This window comes from Daucus carota, chromosome 8 (assembly GCF_001625215.2).
Source record: "Daucus carota subsp. sativus chromosome 8, DH1 v3.0, whole genome shotgun sequence".
Classification (NCBI taxonomy): domain Eukaryota; kingdom Viridiplantae; phylum Streptophyta; class Magnoliopsida; order Apiales; family Apiaceae; genus Daucus; species Daucus carota.
The window spans coordinates 12,728,725-12,749,202 of record NC_030388.2 but is presented as its reverse complement, the minus strand read 5'-3'; the positions used below and the strand labels follow the sequence as shown (position 1 = coordinate 12,749,202).

Sequence of the window (20,478 nt, the reverse complement as noted above, 5' to 3'; positions counted from 1 at the left end):
CTGTTATTATACTCGTCTATTTCCAATGGTTGTCTCCTTCCTCTAGATTCTTTCTACACGTGCGTTGGCTCCCAGTCGGCCTCCTATTTCAGTGTGCTTATAACCTTAACCGTCTAACTCATTCTACCCAAAACGCATCCTATACGTTTTACCACTTAACATATACAGCACGTATTGTTAAAATAGTAATATATACCCACATAAATCACATAACAATTAGCACATATTATTTAGTTACACTTATACCTGTTAACATGTACCTCATATCTATTTACAAATAATTGTCATCAATTTACTATAAAATTTACAAATAATTCTAACAAAAAGTGGACAGTACCCCCTCCAAAATATAACTTAACCTATGAGAAATACTATTAACCCCCGTCGACAACCAAATATCCTTTGCTTCAATACACTACTCAATCATATCAATTCACACTAATGTACCTGGTTTGTACATCTCTGAAAATCCATAAACTTGATAAACAACGTACATATACCACAGTTTCAACAAAATGTACATCCAACTTCTTTTATCCTTAAAACAGGTTAATATCCACAATAGTAATTTAACAATTATAATTATCACTCTAAATACAATTAACAATTTAGTTTACTACAAACAGTCCGAGCTCAATTAACAATTCTACTAAAATCGCATACCATTAGTACTTGACCAAATTTTTAATCAATAATCCTTAAAACAACAATTACATCTTTAATCGTCCATAAGGGTATATATTCCCATCTTACATTCTGTCAGTACTAAGCAAACAAACAATTAGCCCTTTTTATTTAAAACAATCTATCCACATTTAGTTATCCATTAAAACTCAGCCAACACTTGTACATACCCACACTTGTACCCAAACAAACATCTACAACAAAATAACACCCTCACACCAATATTATACATACCACTCCCAACACATATACGCATAGCTTTTACACCACTTAACCAGTCACCCCATATCATCCTCCAGTTCTTGACACTCCTAAAAACACACACACACACGGACACCAGTACATTTAACTTCACACATCTGCACAGACTTCTCCCCTGCTAAACACTTACTAAAACTCCTAGATTTATTACCAATCGAACTCCTCCTCCAAAACTGCATACACACACGCACAATAGCAGCAACTCACAACACTTCGATGTCAAGAACAGGGGAGGGGGAGGAGAAAATCAACACACACAGCCACGACCTCGATTATACACGCAGTAATCACAGAGGTAAAATGAATAGAGGGAAAGGGGGAATTAATTTCAACAAGGTCACATAAGCTCGAATTGATCTTACATGAGAGAGGAGAATCGAGATTAACGAGAGAGAGACAACAGATTGTGATTTTCAGTAAGAGGGAGAGAACCGTGAGGAAGAGAAAAAGATTGAGAGAGATTCAGAGAGATTAGAGAGGGAGCTCGAAATCTCCAGAAGCTGTAAAAAAACAGAGTCGGGTTACTCCATTTGGGGGTTAGGGATTTAGAATAAAAAACAATTTCACGTTGCTAAAAATCCAACTAAAATGGACTTGATCTTAAATTCATTTTCAGCAATTTGGTTCCTTAAGAAATTTTTTACTTCCTTAGCACAAGCAATATCATTCTTCAACCTACCATTTTCTTGAGCTAGCGAATCTAGTGGACTGGTTTTAAGCAATAGCATTTCATTCTCAGATTTGAGTGTTTCATTCTGTTTAGTTAACTTAGCAATTTCTTCATTAGCAGCAGATAAACTAACATGAATGTTAAACATCTCAGCACTTAACTCTTCAATAGTTTGCTTATACTCAGTTTTAGACATATCAAGTAGAACGAGAGATGGTACCTGATTTGATGAGCTTGATGCTTCATCATCAGATCTAGCCATGAGAGCTAGGTTCACAAATTTTTCCTCTTTCTCATTATCAGAATCATCCCAACACTTCCCTTCAGCCACATAGGCTCTTCCTTGATTCTTCTTGAACTGACTTCTAGATCCTTTTGATTCTGCTTTGGCCTTGTGCACTCAGTAAAAAAATGGCCTAGCTCATTGCAGTTATAGCATCTGAACTTCTATCTGTCCACCATCCTTGTCTTGTATCCTCCTCTTATTGCACTACCAATAGCCTTTGATGAGTTTCCCTTGTTGACCATGTGGCTTATATGACTTGTCTCTTCTGAACTTTATATTTTTGAATCTCTTAGCCATATATGCCATGGTTGGATTGTCCATGCTTTCAATCTCTTCTAGAGAGTAAAAGTCTTCATCCTCAACATCTGTGAGCTGCAGAACCACATTCTCTTCATCATCTAACACCTCTTCTACTTGAGGCCTAGTAAATCAATTTAAGCCGATATGGAACGCTCCAAGTGGATATAAAATCCACTTATCAGAAGCCAAGTGAAATACGTAAAATGCAAGATACATTTTTGGTAACTTGTCACACACACAAGCTTGAAGTCACTCTATTTCTGAAATTATCTTGAAAGTCATCTTTCCTTGATTTGGACAATCCCAACATGCTCCAAGTCAGTGCATGCTTCTTTCTTCGTAAGTTTCCAAGTTCTTGAATTGACTTAGCTTCCAAGCTCACGTCATGCTTTATGCAAAAGAACCTTTTGCTTTCAATCTCTATATCTGAAAAGTGGCTTTAATCAAAAAGATAATCTTTTCGAAAGTCAATAAGCTTTTCTGCTTATTGAGCTATGCTTGAACTTCCCAGATAAAATAGCTGATCCTTATGCATTCATCAAGATATCCTTCGAATTTCTCAGTAGTAGAGTAATCATGTTGGAGGTTGCTTCCACTCTTATTGTTGCCCTTGAAACTAGATAAACAGTGACTGATTTCACCTTTCACTTGGAAGAGTTTGAGCCTTCAAATATCTACAATTTGACTCCCTACTCGTAATATCCTTTGTGTAATTGATCACTGTCTATAAGTCACGGGTTGCAAAGTAATTCTGGGTTTGATCTTTATTCGATATGTTCCATTAGACAACTCTGGCACTTCTAAGAGTTCAGGCTGAGTTCTCGAACTGATAGAGCTTGAGTTCTCGAATGTCGACTTCTCGAGTAGTTCTCTTTGTTGAGATCTCGAATGACTTCTCGAATAGCCTATATCACAGACTTCTCGAATAGAGTTATCAAATTGACTTCTCGAACAAGAACTTCTCGAATAACCTTTTTTGTTGTCTCGAATCAGGTCAGGTATAATATATCTCGAATAGAGTTATGATAAAATCCCTGACTTCTCGAACTCTTCTTTCCTTGATTTCTCGAAATTACTTGCATGGTTACAGCAAACTCTCTTCTGATTACTGATCTTTAGTTGAACTGCATTTCAGTTCGCTTCCTAATTCATTTGTCAGCTTCGATTCCTTGATTCATTTTCTACCTTGTGACATTTGTTATCATCATCCATAGACATGCATATCTAAACAATAACTTAATTTTAGGATTTTACCTAAAGTTTTTTTTTTTCAAATGGTAAACCTCAACATTTGACATTAGGGGTGATCGCGGTCCGGTTTGGTTCGGGTTAGAGGTAGAACCGGAACCAAACCATGCATTAGCGGTTTTTTAAAATCTCAAACCAACCCGTGACCCGCAAACCGATTAACCCAGACCAAGCGGTGCGGTTTTTGATGGTTCGGTTAAGCGGATTGATCGGTTTATGAATAAGGCTTATAATCAGAGATGAGGATTTATGAATATTACTAAAAAATAAAGTATCATTTTGTCTCCATTTACACAATTTCACATAGTTAAATTAAAATACAAACTTTAGTCTAATAAAATGCATAAACTTGAATCGAAGTCGTGGATTACTGAATTAATAAGATTTGTAGTTGGTATTGATAAGTTAAGTAACTAACAACCCAGCAAGTATACACTAAAAAAATTAATATATTTATATAAAATTAATATTTTGTAGATATATAATATTAAATATTTATATTGTATATATATAAATATGTGGTTCGGTTTTATAACGGGTTGGTTTAATATAAAACCGAAACCAACCCAAAAACCACGGTTTTTTAAATAAGTCAAACCGAAACCGTAAACCTCATTTCGGTTTCGGTTTGGATCGGATTAATATCGGGTTGGTTTATGCGGATTTTGCGGTTTAAACCAGACCGTGATCACCCCATTTGACATTAGTGTAATAAAAATTCCAATTATGACAGATATTTCATGCCATCTTTTCATTTTTTTTTCTTTTTTGATCAGACAGTGGATAATTATTTTAGAAAAAAGATAGTTGACAACAAAATAATATTTATTTAATTAAAAATATATAAATAATTATATATATTTATACAAATTGTTTCAACATATCGATTGCCGCTGCTTTGGAGTGACAAACTATACTAAACAAAATACATTCATAATCAAGGATTTCATCAATCAAAAAATCAGAATAAGTAAAAATTTGTATCTTTAAAAATGGGTTAAATAGAAAGAGAAGAAGCAATAACATAAGTGAATAATTTCATACTGCAAATACTATAATTTAAGCAAGCCAGATGATGTAAAATTACTCCTAATCGTAGTGACCAAGGTGCATAAATTGTTTAAAGATGCAGGTTACATAAAATTGTCACAATAAAATAGTCACAATAAGTCTGACAAAAAAAAAAGTCACAATATTACAAACCACGGATCATCATTCGGAAAACATATAGCTTAGAAGCAAGCAAGCAGAAATCATCAAAGACCAATGCATCAGTAACTTCGACTAAAGGGAGAGCCGTTATCTTGATGTAAGAAAGATTTGGTATCCGGATAACTTTTGCACCTGTAGATAAATACAAATCAGGTGGACTTGTGAAAAAATTAAAATTTTTAAAAACAAAAAAAAAAAAATAATAATAATAATAAGAGGGTGAGGGGAATGGTTGTGAAGGACTGCTGAAAACGTGTGTTACGAGCAGTCTTATTAATCAGAAGGAAAAAAATTAAGGTGCCAGAACCAGGTCATGAGTGAAGTCGGGCAGAACAAGTTCTATTTATCAGTTAACTTGTGTCTTATTTTTTTGTAAATGTTGCTCCTGGATGTATAGATGCAGAAAATATCAGCATCAGCTGACACTCAAGCCGAAGCTCATATCATATTCGTTATTTGTGTGCCTTATTCCCGATATTTGAGAAGATATAATTATGGGATAGTATGTAACCAAATTGGTGAGAAAAGTCACCATTTTAATTTACATTAATAATTTACCCAAAGACTGACGCACCAATAGTTGATTCATCTCAGTCCGACACAACACTCATTTGATAATCAGGTTAACACTTGTTTTGACTATAAGAATCAAAGCAGTAAAATTCTGTCTAATTTTAAATTTCTCAACAAGAAAAGAGCAAAAAGGTCATTAACTACTGGTGTATATACTATTTCACAATCTGACTAGTGACAGACCCTCCTTCCTCGCTTTGAGTGGGGGAAATTGTACTGAGAAATAACATTTTACCAATCCAACCCTTATAAAAGCCTACAAGTAGCACTATGTCACTATCCTAACACAACAGTACAATTAAAAAACCAATGCTGATTTGCAATCATCCACAAACCACATAATGCAAACGGCTGTGTGCAAGTGAAACATGTGTATAGATTCTAATCTAGACATGGGCTCAGGTATGCGTATATGTTAGAAGATTGCAACATTTCCTATCTTGAACCTAATCTACACAACACCTCAACCACATTTGAAAATTAATTGTGGATTATTTTCATGTATTAGCATGCTTTTTAACTACTCCATGTTTTGTAATTTCAAGCTTTTTAGGAAAGGGTGTTGACATATGCACACCCTAAATTGATTCTTGCACACCCTAACTTTAAATGACTAAAATAACGTCAATCATCATATAAATAAAATAGGGAAAAATCTCAAATTGGTCACTGAAGTGAGCCTGTAGTATCAAAAGTTCTATCAAATTTAACGGGGTCTCATTCGTACCACTTTAGTAAGGGATAATGACATGTCTGTTAGTTTGACCGGTTGACCGGACGGAAAGCTGACGTGGCGGGTGTATGTTTGACAGAGTGGCTTCTAACGTCTCTATTTGCATCTACCTGGATTGTAATAATATAAACTAATTAAAAACCCCTCTTCTCTTCTGTATCCCGGTGTGTGTGTGTGTGTGTGTGTGTGTGTGTGTGTGTGTGTGTGTCTTTACGTGGTCACGGATGGATGGTTCAGACTGAGCCCTCCACTTCCTCCAGGCTATCTAGGCAATGTAGTCTTTACAGCCATCCCAGTTGGCACAGCAGGTGAAATTATATCAGAGCCTTTAGTGAACTCTGCAAAGAGAATTCACGCTGCATTGTCAAAGATGGGAAATGAGTACTTGAGATCAGCACTCGACTTCCTGGAATGCCAGCCTGGTCTATCAGCTCTTGTCAGAGGACCTCAATATACGATTCAGATTTTGGATGGGGGCGGCCTATTCATATGGTAACCACTTAATGCCTCCATTAATTATGAACCCGCATGCAGCCGAGTTAGTCCGGAAGAGTCTCCTTCAGCAACGGTTGAAGTTTGCAGCATATAATAGTGAAGAATCCTCGCCTAATAAGAATTTAAACTTATTACACTTTTAAAGTTTTAAAACTGTTAAAATTTGAGACATTAGAAATGATGCATGAAACTAAATTGTTGTCGTATAGTTCAGAATTCTTGCTCCTTGAAAGCCTGTGTAAGCCATATAATGTTTCAATTGGATCTTATACATGTTACCCATATCATAATCTGCATGCTAGTTTGGAAAATTAGATCATACTAGGTGTGTGGAAGATATAATGGGAGCACTAGCGTTGGGATAATTAATTTTAAGAATGTAGTTTAATCTTTTTTATTCGTTTGATGTATTTGTTTCCTTTTTCCGTATGCAACAGGGTAAATATGCAGAAGCTTTGATAATAGAACCATAAGATTCAACTAGTAAATCCCATTATTATAATGGACTGGTGATGCTTGCAAGGTACTATCTGATCATTTATTTTCATATCGTTGCAGGTTTATAGCTCTTTGTAGGTGTTTAAATTACTGATGCTTCAGTACTAGCATATTGAGCTTGAATATTGAGCTTTTTTATTTGCTTCACCAGCCCCACATGATTCATAATTTTATCTGCAACTACTTTCAGACTTTCCCATTCATTCTGAAAATTGTAAAAAGAAAACCTTGTCATAAAGATGAAGACTCCATCTGTTCTGTCTCGTCTCTATTCAGTGATAAAACTGATCAGTCTGGAGTTGTTGAGATGCCCCAATTTATAGCTGAAACCAAAACAGATACCATTGCACCTTCATTTCATGTTGCTGTCACAGACAAAAGCTGTGTGGAAATTCTGGTTAAAGGGAAATGTGTCGATTTTGTTTATGGGTTTTGTTTTGTTTTTGTTGTTTATCTTCTTTTATTTTTGTTTTCTTTTATCTACTGTGACTGCTGCAATCTGAGTCACAAGCCACATAATGCTGCTCTGTTCGCCACGTCAGCTTTCCGTCCGGTCAACCGGTCAAACTAACGGACATGTCATTATTCCTTACTAAAGTGGTACGAATGAGACCCCGTTAAATTTGATAGAACTTTTGATACTACAAGCTCACTTCAGTGACCAATTTGAGATTTTTCCCAAATAAAATAGTTATAATTTACATGTTAGATATACAGTACCAGATTACAAGGGGCTTAAATGTGCGAGGTATATATCATCTTTAATTTTTTAGCACACCCGATCCTGATTACGAATCGGGCGGGTAATGCTCACTCCTAATCAGGATTGTCAAACGAATATTTCTGATACGGATCTGAATCCGGAAATGAGTGTGCTTCTTTTGTTTACTGTGCCTTCATTATTTAAATTGTTAATTTTATATAAATAAAAATTATGTTACTATAAAATATTGTTCATTATTATTATTTAATTTATTTAATATTTAATAATTAGGTAAAAATCGAAAAAAATGAAATCGATGAATGGTTAACCGAACCGAAAAAAATCGTTTAGAACGATTCAGTTACGGTTATAAGTTATAAGATAAAAACCCGACTTGGTAACAATTTTAGGTAGAAACTGATTTGAACCCACCTGTGCACACCCATACATATCAAACCTAGGAGTGAACTGTATAAGGATCTAATTCTTAATATATGAAATTTATAAAATTTAATAAAATAACTTTTTATATGCAATTAATATTTAAATAAGATATTAGTAATTTTATGATAATTAGAAATAAGTAATTATAATATATTTGAATTGAATTTTTCTTGAATTTTCTCTACTACTTTTATTGATTTGGAAAGAAAACCTTTTTAAATAATAAGAGGCGTTCATATAAATATTACTCCCTTCGTCCCAGCAGGTTATTAACGCTTCTGTTGGCGTTCTAAACGTCAAGTTTTAGGCCAATACTTGAACATCCTAATAATTTCGGATCAATGATCAAGTGTACTACAAGCTTTAATTTGAATACACTTGATCGTTAATCCGAAATGATTAGCTAATAATTTCGGATCAACGATCAAGTGTATTCAAATTAAACACTTGATCGTTAATCCGAAATGATTAGGATGTTCAAATATAGGCCTAAAACTTGACGTTTAGAACTCCAATAGAAACATTAACAATCTGCTGGGACGGAGGGAGCACGTATTTAGTAAAATAATCAACATGTAAATTATTTTTAAATTTACCTAATTAATGTATATATTACTTTATAAAACATAATAATACGGAGTAACATGAATCTAAATAACAAAACCATATATCTTGATAAAGGGGCAAAATGGAAAATGATATAGAAACATGGGATATTTTGGTCAACTAATCAATTTAGGGTGTGCAACAATCAATTTAGGATGTGCATATATCACTAACCTTCCAGCAATATCTAGACATAGAAGTGGCAGTAGCATATAAGTAGGATTTGAAGTACCTAAAGAAGGAAGAAGCTGTTGGCTCTCAAGTAGCCTTGAAATCGAAAGCATTGGGAAGAAACGAAAGTGACGAGCAGCAGGTGTTGAGAAGAGATCCGCTGAAGTCTTAATTTGACAAACCGAATATTAGTGTGGACAGGGGGGGGACTAAAAGAAGCACAGGAGTTGGCCAAGCACAAGATGCCATCGCCCAAATGAAGAATGTTCTGCCATTCATTAAAAGACATATCCCAAGCAGGAAAGTTGGAAGAATACTTAACCTTTAACCATGAATTGCTTAACAAATCAAAGGCAGCAAGGCAATCACGGCGCTCATATATATGGAAGAAAAGGACATCATCAACCAAAGCGATGGTAGCAGGATACCACGGGCTAAAGTATTGTACAAGGCAATCCCATGAATGGAAATCAGGATAATAAGCATAGAGGGAATGAGTAGTATCAAAATGCACAAGAATGCGATGTCTCTTTTCATCAGAAATCACCCGAGGAGACACGAGCAAAGAGCCACCGGCAGGGATTTCCTCTGGTGGAGGAGGCAAGGGTTCCCAGCGTCCAAGGCTGGGGTCAAACACTTCACCAATATGGGTCTTTGCTGATAAACAATAAAAGGCATATAATTTACCATCAAGGGAAGCACAAGACGGGTATATGCGGAATTCTTTCATAGGAGGGATATCATTCCACCTCCACTTATTGGAGGATAGAGGAGCATCATCAAAATTCTTCAAGTCTAAACAAGATACTCCCAAGTGGACGTGGTGATCTCCTTCAGCACAAGGAATAACATCAAGGGGAGGGCATTCATCTATTCGTCTTAGACCGCCAATATTATACATCATTCCTCCCAACTTCACCATGTCCCCCTGTCCTTGGTCCAACAAAGATTGAATTTCAGTTTTCAAAACTTCATCAGCTTCCAGATCAAATACATAATAATCAGATCTTTTTTCTCCCACCACAACCTGCGCCAGAATTAGACTCCTCTTCTTTTCTTCCATGCTTCTTCAATCTTCTGCTGCGGCTGTGTTTGTGTTAGGTTAGGCTGATGATGACTTTTGTATCTTCTTTATATCACTATTCTGGGCCACACTTTTAAATGGGCCGCTTCGACCTAACCCATTGGTAAAATTCATACATGGCTCTTTGGCCTTATTTTCCAAAATAATTGAACGTTCAAAGTTAAGATTCCTAACTTTACTAACTTACTATTTTATAGTCATAGTTTACTTTTATTTTTTTATAATTAATTTATAATTAGCTTAAAACCGCACGGATTTTTTTTAATATTATATAAATTTTTATTAATATGAATTTTGGAGACTTAAATTTTTAAATGAGATGATTTAATAATAATTATATAAATGTCATTCATGATGTTTCTAGGAAATGACGGATTTTAGTTAGAAAATATTGAAAAGATGATAAATTTTATTTGAAAACAATAATCAGTTAATTATAAATAATTATAAGAGAGGTCGTAGTTTAAAAAATTAAAAAGGAAACATGTCCTTATTTTCTTATTTATAGACAAAGAGAATGAACTACTAGACTCTATATTTCTTATTTGATTTTTTGCTAATAGTTTAGATGGCTTTAGATGTCCTTATGTTAGATTTTCAATTAAAAAAGAAAAATACTAATAAATTATAAAATTTTACTTTATAATAGCCTTAAAATGTGTGTGTGAACTTTTTTTTTTTTAAAGAAACGAGTGAGAGGAAGCAGCATTTATATTTTTATCAAAAGGGAAATTCAAAAATAGTATATGGAATTAAAATTACTATGCAACTAAAACTACATGTAAAAAAAAATTAAATTAACATGTAAAATAAAATAGAGTGAGTAATGTAGAATTTGAATTATTTTTTTCCCAAAAGAAGAATTTGAAATATTTTCAAATTTATAGTATCATATCTTTTTAATAGATACGATTTTTAACTTGATGTAGTATATACCATACAATGATGAACATATATCATTACCCCGTTCAAAATATTTGTCTTTTTTCCTGACAAAAAAAGATGTCTTTTCTGCAAAAAGATTTGTTAAGCAATGTTAATTTTAAATGATTTTAAAATACTTGTTTATATTTTTAAAATCAACTCTAATTCACATATCTCCCATTTATATTTTCAAGATTAATTTTATTTCATAAACTTTTTTTGTTAACATTTACATTTCTTAATATTCCCTATTTTAATCAAACAAGATTTTTTTGCAAAAACCGGTGAGTAAATACCTTTTTTTAAATCTGAACTGCACATCTTAAATCTTAAATACATTAATAATTCTTAATTGATCCAAGAGGTCTACAATTTAAGCTTCTTACATATAAAACAACTCATACTTAGCCATATTACCTGTACTTATTTTTGTTCGTTGATACTGATAGTCTGCTCGCTCGAGGGGAATGTCGAACATTACGGTTCAATGGGAACAAATGCAGCACCTTCAAGTTTTTGTCAAGTTCCATTGCTTGACAAAGATGATATCGAATTGCCATGTTTAGATCTGTTTAAGATTTTTAGATTATTTTTAGATTTGTTTTTTTTTTTATTAAGAAAACAACTTTAAGAACTTGTCGTCCCATACTGTATTTGGGAGAAAACTATGAATACAATTTTTGGTTCTCTTCATTTTTCTCTGTTATATCCCTCAAGAAAACTCTGAGAGCATTATTTTCTCTATCCTTTTTCTAACTTAGACCGCAAAATGTAACAGATCAAAACAATTCAGATCCAAAATGGTCCAACATAAAACACTTTCTAACAAAGTCCTAAACTCGGAAGACAGGTTTCAAATCCGTTATAAAACACGCAATTTCAACTCATTAGGGTTTAAATTTTTATCCAAATACAAATAGAGATGTTTCAGAATATTTGACTGGCATGTCTACTACGGTGAACTGGAGGGGGCAGCAACTTGAAGAAAAAAAACCTAGCAAAGACCAGTCCTTGGATTAGTAACCACAAATACATGCAGCAAAACATTAATTCATACCTCAGATAAGAAAGTAAACTCAAGACAAGTCTAAACATAGACAGTTAATGCTTCTTACATACTTGTGCATTACATGACATAGCAACAAGATACAATAATACGATGCATACAAACACACACAGATAAGATTTAGTCTTGTACCAGTTACGGCTAACTAGTCCAAAGAGTCCGATTGAATATCAGACAGCTGAAACTTATAATTTAACAAACAGCAAGCCCTCTGTGCCAGATAGATGCTAATACATACGACTTTCCTTCAGCCAGAATCCTTTTCCATGAGTTGGAGTGAGCATTTGGTCGGTTCAAAACAAAACCAAAATAATCGTAAACTGAAATGACTCTGTAAAATAGCATTAAGATGTGGGTATTTCATGACATTGGTACTCGAAATTATATATACTCGTACTTAGTTCCCCTGACCTATAGCACTACTCAGCTGATTTCTACTTGGTGTTACATACCACCACGAGTTATTTTGTGTTGAGAGTTGTGGGGCTCGGCTTATAAACAAAACCTGCCAAACATTCTAAGCATACCTTTCTCGGCCTTTTGGCTAAGATCAAGTGTAGTATCTGTTCTTATCAGTTTAATATCTGATATGTGGGCCAATGGTCCACACGATATTAATTTAATTTTTTAAGGGGGAAGGCCCGCCACAATAGCTTGCTATTGGGGTCTTCGAGAGTCGCCCAAGTGCTGCACTACTGCTCGGGCCAGGCTCACCCCACCAAAACATAGTCTCAACCTTGCTTGTCTATTTTAGTAGAACACGTTTCTATCATCACTTAAAATATTGTAAGAAAATATATAACAACCGGCAACTTACAATATGACGATAATGTCACTCTCATAGATGGTATAGAGAAAAAGCTACCCAGAATAATTTTATTCTTAACCTAGTACTAAAGAAAGACTCTATAATGTATATTGTTTCATCAACTTGACACGCTATTTTTTTTAAAAATATATTCTTACTATATTCACATTAATATAACAAAAAATAAAAAAGTTAGGCTCATTTTCACAATTACCACTAAATATATACACATGGTATTGTCAAGTTGTTTTCTACAAAAATATTATTTGATGGCTAAGTGAAAGAATGACAAAACTTTGTTGGTTTGTTGACTGAACATCCCTTAGAATGACACAACTTAAAGGGTTACATAAAGCATTTAACTTGCATAACAATATACAGTGGAGAACTGATCTTCGTACCTCTTTTGCGGAAAAAACACAGACCAACACAGCTCCCTTCTCAACTTTCCCCAGTCTCAACTCCGAAAACTAGAAGCTCGATGGAGAGCATATGTTTTTGAGGAGCGACGCTGCATGTAAAGAGTTTACACCGTTCCAACTTTTCTCGCGCCTGTCATCCAAGGCAAAGCAACTCCACTCACCGGGCCGGAAACTGTAAACATTTGACCAATGATGAAAGAAATTAGTTCAAACATTTAGATATTCAATGCTTTGCAATTACGAAAGATAACTGAAATTTTTTTAACAAACAGGTGTCAATAAGATGCAAATGGTATTGTTATTATAATATATTACTATTATTAAGTGATTTGCTCGCAAAGCTTCCCTCATCGACGGAGTAAAAGAAAAGAATCCTGACAAAGGTATAAATAGAGATGCACGGCCTACTTGACAACATACTTACCTGGATGGGGTCAATGGGTGATCATTGAGGCCCATGGCCTAAGGGAAGCAACTTCCATTGCACTTTGGAAGTTCCTAAGGTCTACCCAAGTGGTGGACCTACATCATAATTTGTGTTAGGGGGGCTTGCGTCCGAGCAGCCCCCGCAATTATAGTCAAGCATTTGCTGTGGTTTATGATAATGTATATTGTTTTATCAACTTAACACGCTCACATTATTTTTTAAAAATATTCCTACTATATTCACATTAATATCATGATAAATAAAAAGTTGGACTCATTTTCTCACTTACGACCAAGCATATACATATGGTATTGTTAAGTTGGTTTCATTTTACTTTACTCGCATAGTTGGCAACTCCATATTAAGTGAAATCAAATATCTCAGCAATAACATATGGTTCGAAGATTTGGTGTTCCTCAAAAATCTTTTAAATCTTGCTAAATTGTAAGAGTTTTAACAAATTGGAATGTCTGTGTTTCAAATGAGTTGTTAAGGCTAAATTCGATGTTTTTTTCTGTTGGCTTGCAGTAAGAACATATTTGATCAGGCAACGGATTTAATTGCATAGTAATATATTATCATTACATAATTGATCTTTATAAGCCCAAGAGCAGCAGCAAAGAAATGATCTCCATACCTGATTTGAATGGACGTACGAAACAAACTCTGAATATCAGGACCAATCGAATGCTAATTCCCATTTCAGCTTGAATGTCCCGTCTCAAACTCCAAAAGTTAAAAAGGTTTGAAGAGATTATACTTTTAAAAAGTGATACCTACATTTCAGAATGAAAATCAGAAAGATTTAAATTACTGAGTGTGTACAGATTCAGCTTTAAGTTTTTCTTTGATTAAAAAACAGACGATTGCCAGAAGAACATATTGTGGAAACTCATATTGAATGAAGATTGACCCCAAGTATTACAGATGACTTTCCCATGGATTTTTTTAATTTTAAAAATGGTATTAATTTTCTAATACTAAGATCATACACGTTTTTTTTCTTTTGTAACTTCATAAAACAGAAAGCTGATAATACCACCACGAGTTATTTTGTGTTGAGAGTTGTGAGGCTCGGCTTATAAACAAAGCCTGCCAAACATTCTAGGCATACCTTTCTCGGCCTTTTGGCTAAGATCAAGTGTAGTATCTGTTCTTATCAGTTTAATATCTGATATGTGGGCCAATGGTCCACACGATATTAAATTAATTTTTTAAGGGGGAAGGCCCGCCACAATAGCTTGCTATTGGGGTTTACGAGAGTCGCCCAAGTGCTGCACTACTGCTCGGGCCAGGCTCACCCCACCAAAACATAGTCTCAACCTTGCTTGTCTATTTTAGTAGAACACGTTTTTATCATCACTTAAAATATCGTAAGAAAATTTATAACAACAGGCAACATATAATATAAAGATAGGGATAGGATCAAATAAAAACTTTTTTAAGTTACAAACTTACAAACTTTTTTTTATTCTCCCATCGTGTTAATCCTTAGTTATATAAAGTATCCATGTTGAAAATTTTTCAAAAAACATCACAATTTTTAAAAATAACGCATAAATAAATCGCGTTTTCAACACATTTATAACTGGGGTTCAACATCGGGTGTTGAACACTAATTATCATTGTGCTGAACATATCTAAAAACATGTTTAAACTATACCTCTAGGGTTTGGGTAGGGTCTAGAAACATAAATATTAGTTATATAACATGTTTACCTTAGTTCTGACCTTTAAAAATTGGTTTATGTACTTCTCCACCACTATTTAATCGATGTTCAACAAAATATGTTAAAAAAAATGTTGAACTCAAGTTATATATGTGTTGAACAAAAAAGTTTGTAAGTTTGTAAGTTTGTACCAGAACCCTCCCCTATAAAGATAATGTCAGTCTCATAGATGGTATAGAGAAAAAGTTACCCAGAATAATTTTATTCTTAACCTAGTAATAAAGAAAGACTCTATAATGTATATTGTTTTATCAACTTAACACGCTAATTTTTTTTAAATATATTCTTACTATATTCACATTAATATAACGAAAAATAAAAGTTAGGCTCATTTTCACAATTACCACTAAATAAATGCACATGGTATTGTCAAGTTGTTTTCTACAAAAATATTATTTGATGGCTAAGTGAAAGAATGACAAAACTTTGTTGGTTTGTTGACTGAACACCTCTTAGAATGACACAACTTAAAGGGTTACATAAAGCATTTAACTTGCATAATAATATACAGTGGAGAACTGATCTTCGTACCTCTTTTGCGGAAAAAGAACCGACCAACACAGCTCCCTTCTCAACTTTCCCCGGTCTCAACTCCGAAAACTAGAAGCTCGATGGAGAGCATATGTTTTGAGGAGCGACGCTGCCTGTAAAGAGTTTACACCGTTCCAACTTTTCTCGCGCCTGTCATCCTAGGCAAAGCAACTCCACTCACCGGGCCGGAAACTGTAAACATTTGACCAATGATGAAAGAAATTAGTTCAAACATTTAGATATTCAATGCTTTGCATTTTGGACAGATAACTGAAAATTTTTCAACAAACAGGTGTCAATAAGATGCAAATGGTATTGTTATTATAATATATTATTATTATTAAGTGATTTGCTCGCAAAGCTTCCCTCATCGACGGAGTAAAAGAAAAGAATTCTGACAAAGGTATAAATAGAGATGCACTGCCTACTTGACAACATACTTACCTGGATGGGGTTAATGGGTGATCATTGAGGCCCATGGCCTAGGGAAGCAACTTCCATTGCACTTTGGAAGTTCCTAAGGTCTACCCAAGTGGTGGACCTACATCATAATTTGTGTTAGGGGGGGCTTGCGTCCGCGCAGCCCCCGCAAATATAGTCAAGCATTTGCTGTGGTTTACGATAATGTATATTGTTTTATAAACTTAACACGCTCACATTATTTTTAAAAATATTCCTACTATATTCACATTAATATCATGATAAATAAAAAGTTGGACTCATTTTCTCACTTGCGACCAAGCATATACATATGGTATCGTTAAGTTGGTTTCATTTTACTTTACTCGCATAGTTGCCAAGTCCATATTAAGTGAAATCAAATATCTCAGTAATAACATATGGTTCGAAGATTTTTTGTTCCTCAAAAAAATCTTTTAAATCTTGGTAAATTGTAAGTCTTTTAACAAACTGGAATGTCTGTGTTTCAAATGAGTTGTTAAGGCTAAATTCGATGTTTTTTTCTGTTGGCTTGCAGTAACAACATATTTGATCAGGCAACGGATTTAATTGCATAGTAATATATTATCATTACATAATTTATCTTTAGAAGCCCAAGAGCAGCAGCAAAGAAATGATCTCCATACCTGATTTGAATGGACGTACGAAACAAACTTTGAATATCAGGACCAATCGAATGCTAATTCCCATTTCAGCTTGAATGTCCCGTCTCAACTCCAAAAGTTAAAAAGGTTTGAAGAGATTATACTTTTAAAAAGTGATACCTACATTTCAGAATGAAAATCAGAAAGATTTAAATTACTGAGTGTGTACAAATTCAGCTTTAAGTTTTTCTTTGATAAAAATAGAGACGATTGCCAGAAGAACATATTGTGGAAACTCATATCGGATGAAGATTGACCCCAAGTATTACAAATGACATTCCCATGGATTTTTTTAATTTAAAAAATGGTATTAATTTTCTAATACTAAGATCATACACGTTTTTTTCTTTTGTAGCTTCATAAAACAGAAAGCTGATAATACCACCACGAGTTATTTTGTGTTGAGAGTTGTGGGGCTCGGCTTATAAACAAAGCCTGCCAAACATTCTAGGCATACCTTTCTCGGCCTTTTGGCTAAGATCAAGTGTAGTATCTGTTCTTATCAGTTTAATATCTGATATGTGGGCCAATGGTCCACACGATATTAAATTAATTTTTTAAGGGGGAAGGCCCGCCACAATAGCTTGCTATTGGGGTTTTCGAGAGTCGCCCAAGTGCTGCACTACTGCTCGGGCCAGGCTCACCCCACCAAAACAGTCTCACAACCTTGCTTGTCTATTTTAGTAGAACACGTTTTTATCATCACTTAAGATATCGTAAGAAAATTTATAACAACCGGCAACATATAATATAACGATAATGTCACTCTCATAGATGGTATTGAGAAAAAGTTACCCAGAATAATTTTATTCTTAACCTAGTAATAAAGAAAGACTCTATAATGTATATTGTTTTATCAACTTAACACGCTAATTTTTTTTAAATATATTCTTACTATATTCACATTAATATAACGAAAAATAAAAAAGTTAGGCTCATTTTCACAATTACCACTAAATATATACACATGGTATTGTCAAGTTGTTTTCTACAAAAATATTATTTGATGGCTAACTGAAAGAATGACAAAACTTTGTTGGTTTGTTGACTGAACATCTCTTAGAATGACACAACTTAAAGGGTTACATAAAGCATTTAACTCTCATAATAATATACAGTGGGGAACTGATCTTCGTACCTCTTTTGCGGAAAAAACACCGACCAACACAGCTCCCATCTCAACTTTCCCCAGTCTCAACTCCGAAAACTAGAAGCTCGATGGAGAGCATATGTTTTTGAGGAGCGACGCTGCATGTAAAGAGTTTACACCGTTCCAACTTTTCTCGCGCCTGTCATCCAAGGCAAAGCAACTCCACTCACCGGGCCGGAAACTGTAAACATTTGACCAATGATGAAAGAAATTAGTTCAAACATTTAGATATTCAATGCTTTGCATTTAGGACAGATAACTGAAAATTTTTCAACAAACAGGTGTCAATAAGATGCAAATGGTATTGTTATTATAATATATTATTATTATTAGGTGATTTGCTCGCAAAGCTTCCCTCATCCACGGAGTAAAGAAAAGAATTCTGACAAAGGTATAAATAGAGATGCACGGCCTACTTGACAACATACTTACCTGGATGGGGTCAATGGGTGATCATTGAGGCCCATGGCCTAGGGAAGCAACTTCCATTGCACTTTGGAAGTTCCTAAGGTCTCCCCAAGTGGTGGAGCCTACATCATAATTTGTGATAGGGGGCTTGCGTCCGCGCAGCCCCGCAATTATAGTCAAGCATTTGCTGTGGTTTATGATAATGTATATTGTTTAATCAACTTAACACGCTCATATTATTTTTAAAATATTCCTACTAGATTCACATTAATATCATGATACATATGGTATTGTTAAGTTGGTTTCTCACATAGCGTTAACTCCATCATTTCACTTTTCTCGCATAGTTGGCAACTCCATATTAAGTGAAATCAAATATCTCAGCAATAACATATGGTTCGAAGATTTGGTGTTCCTCAAAATCTTTTAAATCTTGCTAAATTGTAAGAGTTTTAACAAACTGGAATGTCTGTGTTTCAAATGAGTTGTTAAGGCTAAATTCGATGTTTTTTTCTGTTGGCTTGCAGTAAGAACATATTTGATCAGGCAACAGATTTAATTGCATAGTAATATATATCATTACATAATTGATCTTTATAAGCCCAAGAGCAGCAGCAAAGAAATGATCTCCATACTGATTTGAATGGACGTACGAAACAAACTTTGAATATCAGGACCAATCGAATGCTAATTCCCATTTCAAACTTGAATGTCCCGTCTCAACTCCAAAAGTTAAAAAGGTTTGAAGAGATTATACTTTTAAAAAGTGATACCTACATTTCAGAATGAAAATCAGAAAGATTTAAATTACTGAGTGTGTACAGATTCAACTTTAAGTTTTCTTTGATAAAAAAAGAGACGATTGCCAGAAGAACATATTGTGGAACTCATATCGGATGAAGATTGACCCCAAGTATTACTATGACTTTCCCATGATTTTTTTAATTAAAAAAAATGGTATTAATTTTCTAATACTAAGATTCATACACGTTTTTTTCTTTTGTAGCTTCATAAAACAGAAGCTGATAATACCACCACGAGTTATTTTGTGTTGAGAGTTGTGGGGCTCGGCTTATAAAAAAAAAGCCTGCAACATTCCAGGCATACCTTTCTCGGCTTTTGGCTAAGATCAAGTGTAGTATCTGTTCTTATCAGTTTTAATATCTGATATGTGGGCCAATGGTCCACACGATATTAAATTAAATTTTTAAGGGGGAAGGCCCGCCACAATAGCTTGCTATTGTGGTTTTCGAGAGTCGCCCAAGTGCTGCACTACTGCTCGGGCCAGGCTCACCCCACTAAAACATAGTCTCACAACCTGCTTGTCTATTTTAGTAGAACACGTTTTTATCATCACTTAAAATATCGTAAGAAAATTTATAACAACCGGCAACATATAATATAATGATAATGTCACTCTCATAGATGGTATAGAGAAAAAGTACCCAGAATAATTGTATTCTTAACCTAGTAATAAGAAAGACTCTATAATGTATATTGTTTTATCAACTTAACACGCTAATTTTTTTTAAAATATTCTTACCTCTTACTTAAGATAACGAAAAATAAAAAAGGTTAGGTCATTTCACCACTCACCTAAATATATCCACAGGTATTGTCAAGTTGTTTTCACAAAATCATTATTTGATGGCTAACTGAAAGAATGACAACACTTTGTTGGTTTGTTGACGAACTCTCTTAGATGACACACTTAAAGGGTACATCAAGCATTTAACTCTAATAATAATATACAGTGGGCAACTGATCTTCCGTAACTCTATTTGCGGAAAAAAAACACCCGACCACCAAGAGCCCATCTCAACTTCAAAGTCTCAACTCAGAAAACTAGAGCTCGATGTGCTAGCATATGTTTGAGTAGCGACGCTGATTAAGAGTTTACACGTTCCAACTTTCTCGCGTGTCACCAAGGCAAAGCAACTC

General features: G+C 34.3%; 1 protein-coding gene, 2 long non-coding RNA genes and 7 other non-coding genes across 13 annotated transcripts; 7 read left to right on the top strand and 3 right to left on the bottom strand.

The window, feature by feature from the left end:
• Positions 1-4,522: 4,522 nt before the first annotated feature.
• LOC135148392 (uncharacterized) lies at positions 4,523-10,008 on the bottom strand. Of its 3 annotated transcripts, XR_010286559.1 has the most exons (3): positions 8,946-10,007; positions 6,182-6,573; positions 5,845-6,077 (listed from the first exon to the last, which is right to left on the bottom strand). XR_010286559.1 is itself a non-coding variant. In XM_064083487.1 (2 exons), the coding sequence occupies exon 1, from the start codon at positions 9,945-9,947 to the stop codon at positions 8,946-8,948; it is 1,002 nt and encodes a 333-aa protein (XP_063939557.1). In that variant the 5' UTR covers positions 9,948-10,008; the 3' UTR covers positions 4,523-4,793. The 3 variants fall into 3 exon arrangements, 2 of the variants coding, with proteins under 2 accessions (XP_063939557.1, XP_063939558.1); XM_064083487.1 differs by lacking the exons at positions 5,845-6,077; positions 6,182-6,573 and adding an exon at positions 4,523-4,793 and having other exon boundaries at positions 8,946-10,008; XM_064083488.1 differs by having other exon boundaries at positions 5,845-6,573.
• Positions 10,009-11,662: 1,654 nt separating this feature from the next.
• LOC135148239 (uncharacterized) lies at positions 11,663-15,975 on the bottom strand. Of its 2 annotated transcripts, XR_010286178.1 has the most exons (3): positions 15,877-15,975; positions 14,253-14,391; positions 11,663-13,360 (listed from the first exon to the last, which is right to left on the bottom strand). It is a non-coding gene; the product is annotated as an uncharacterized LOC135148239 (long non-coding RNA). The 2 variants fall into 2 exon arrangements; XR_010286179.1 differs by lacking the exons at positions 14,253-14,391; positions 15,877-15,975 and adding an exon at positions 13,613-13,653.
• Positions 12,482-12,677, top strand: LOC135149054 (U2 spliceosomal RNA). Its single transcript, XR_010287116.1, has one exon. It is a non-coding gene; the product is annotated as a U2 spliceosomal RNA (small nuclear RNA).
• LOC135149051 (U1 spliceosomal RNA) lies at positions 13,605-13,758 on the top strand. The gene has a single exon (XR_010287114.1). It is a non-coding gene; the product is annotated as a U1 spliceosomal RNA (small nuclear RNA).
• Positions 14,726-14,921, top strand: LOC135149064 (U2 spliceosomal RNA). Its single transcript, XR_010287126.1, has one exon. It is a non-coding gene; the product is annotated as a U2 spliceosomal RNA (small nuclear RNA).
• A 1-nt stretch (position 15,976) lies between the features above and the next one.
• On the bottom strand, positions 15,977-18,674 carry LOC135148240 (uncharacterized). Its single transcript, XR_010286180.1, has 4 exons — positions 18,562-18,674; positions 18,118-18,310; positions 16,962-17,099; positions 15,977-16,068 (listed from the first exon to the last, which is right to left on the bottom strand). It is a non-coding gene; the product is annotated as an uncharacterized LOC135148240 (long non-coding RNA).
• On the top strand, positions 16,313-16,466 carry LOC135149040 (U1 spliceosomal RNA). The gene has a single exon (XR_010287103.1). It is a non-coding gene; the product is annotated as a U1 spliceosomal RNA (small nuclear RNA).
• On the top strand, positions 17,433-17,628 carry LOC135149060 (U2 spliceosomal RNA). Its single transcript, XR_010287122.1, has one exon. It is a non-coding gene; the product is annotated as a U2 spliceosomal RNA (small nuclear RNA).
• LOC135149039 (U1 spliceosomal RNA) lies at positions 18,554-18,706 on the top strand. The gene has a single exon (XR_010287102.1). It is a non-coding gene; the product is annotated as a U1 spliceosomal RNA (small nuclear RNA).
• Positions 18,707-19,640: 934 nt separating this feature from the next.
• Positions 19,641-19,836, top strand: LOC135149087 (U2 spliceosomal RNA). The gene has a single exon (XR_010287149.1). It is a non-coding gene; the product is annotated as a U2 spliceosomal RNA (small nuclear RNA).
• The last annotated feature ends 642 nt before the right edge of the window (positions 19,837-20,478 follow it).

Excerpts from the sequence above, each read along its gene's own strand:
- LOC135148392 (XM_064083487.1), bottom strand. The coding sequence starts at position 9,947 with ATGGAAGAAAAGAAGAGGAGTCTAATTCTGGCGCAGGTTGTGGTGGGA.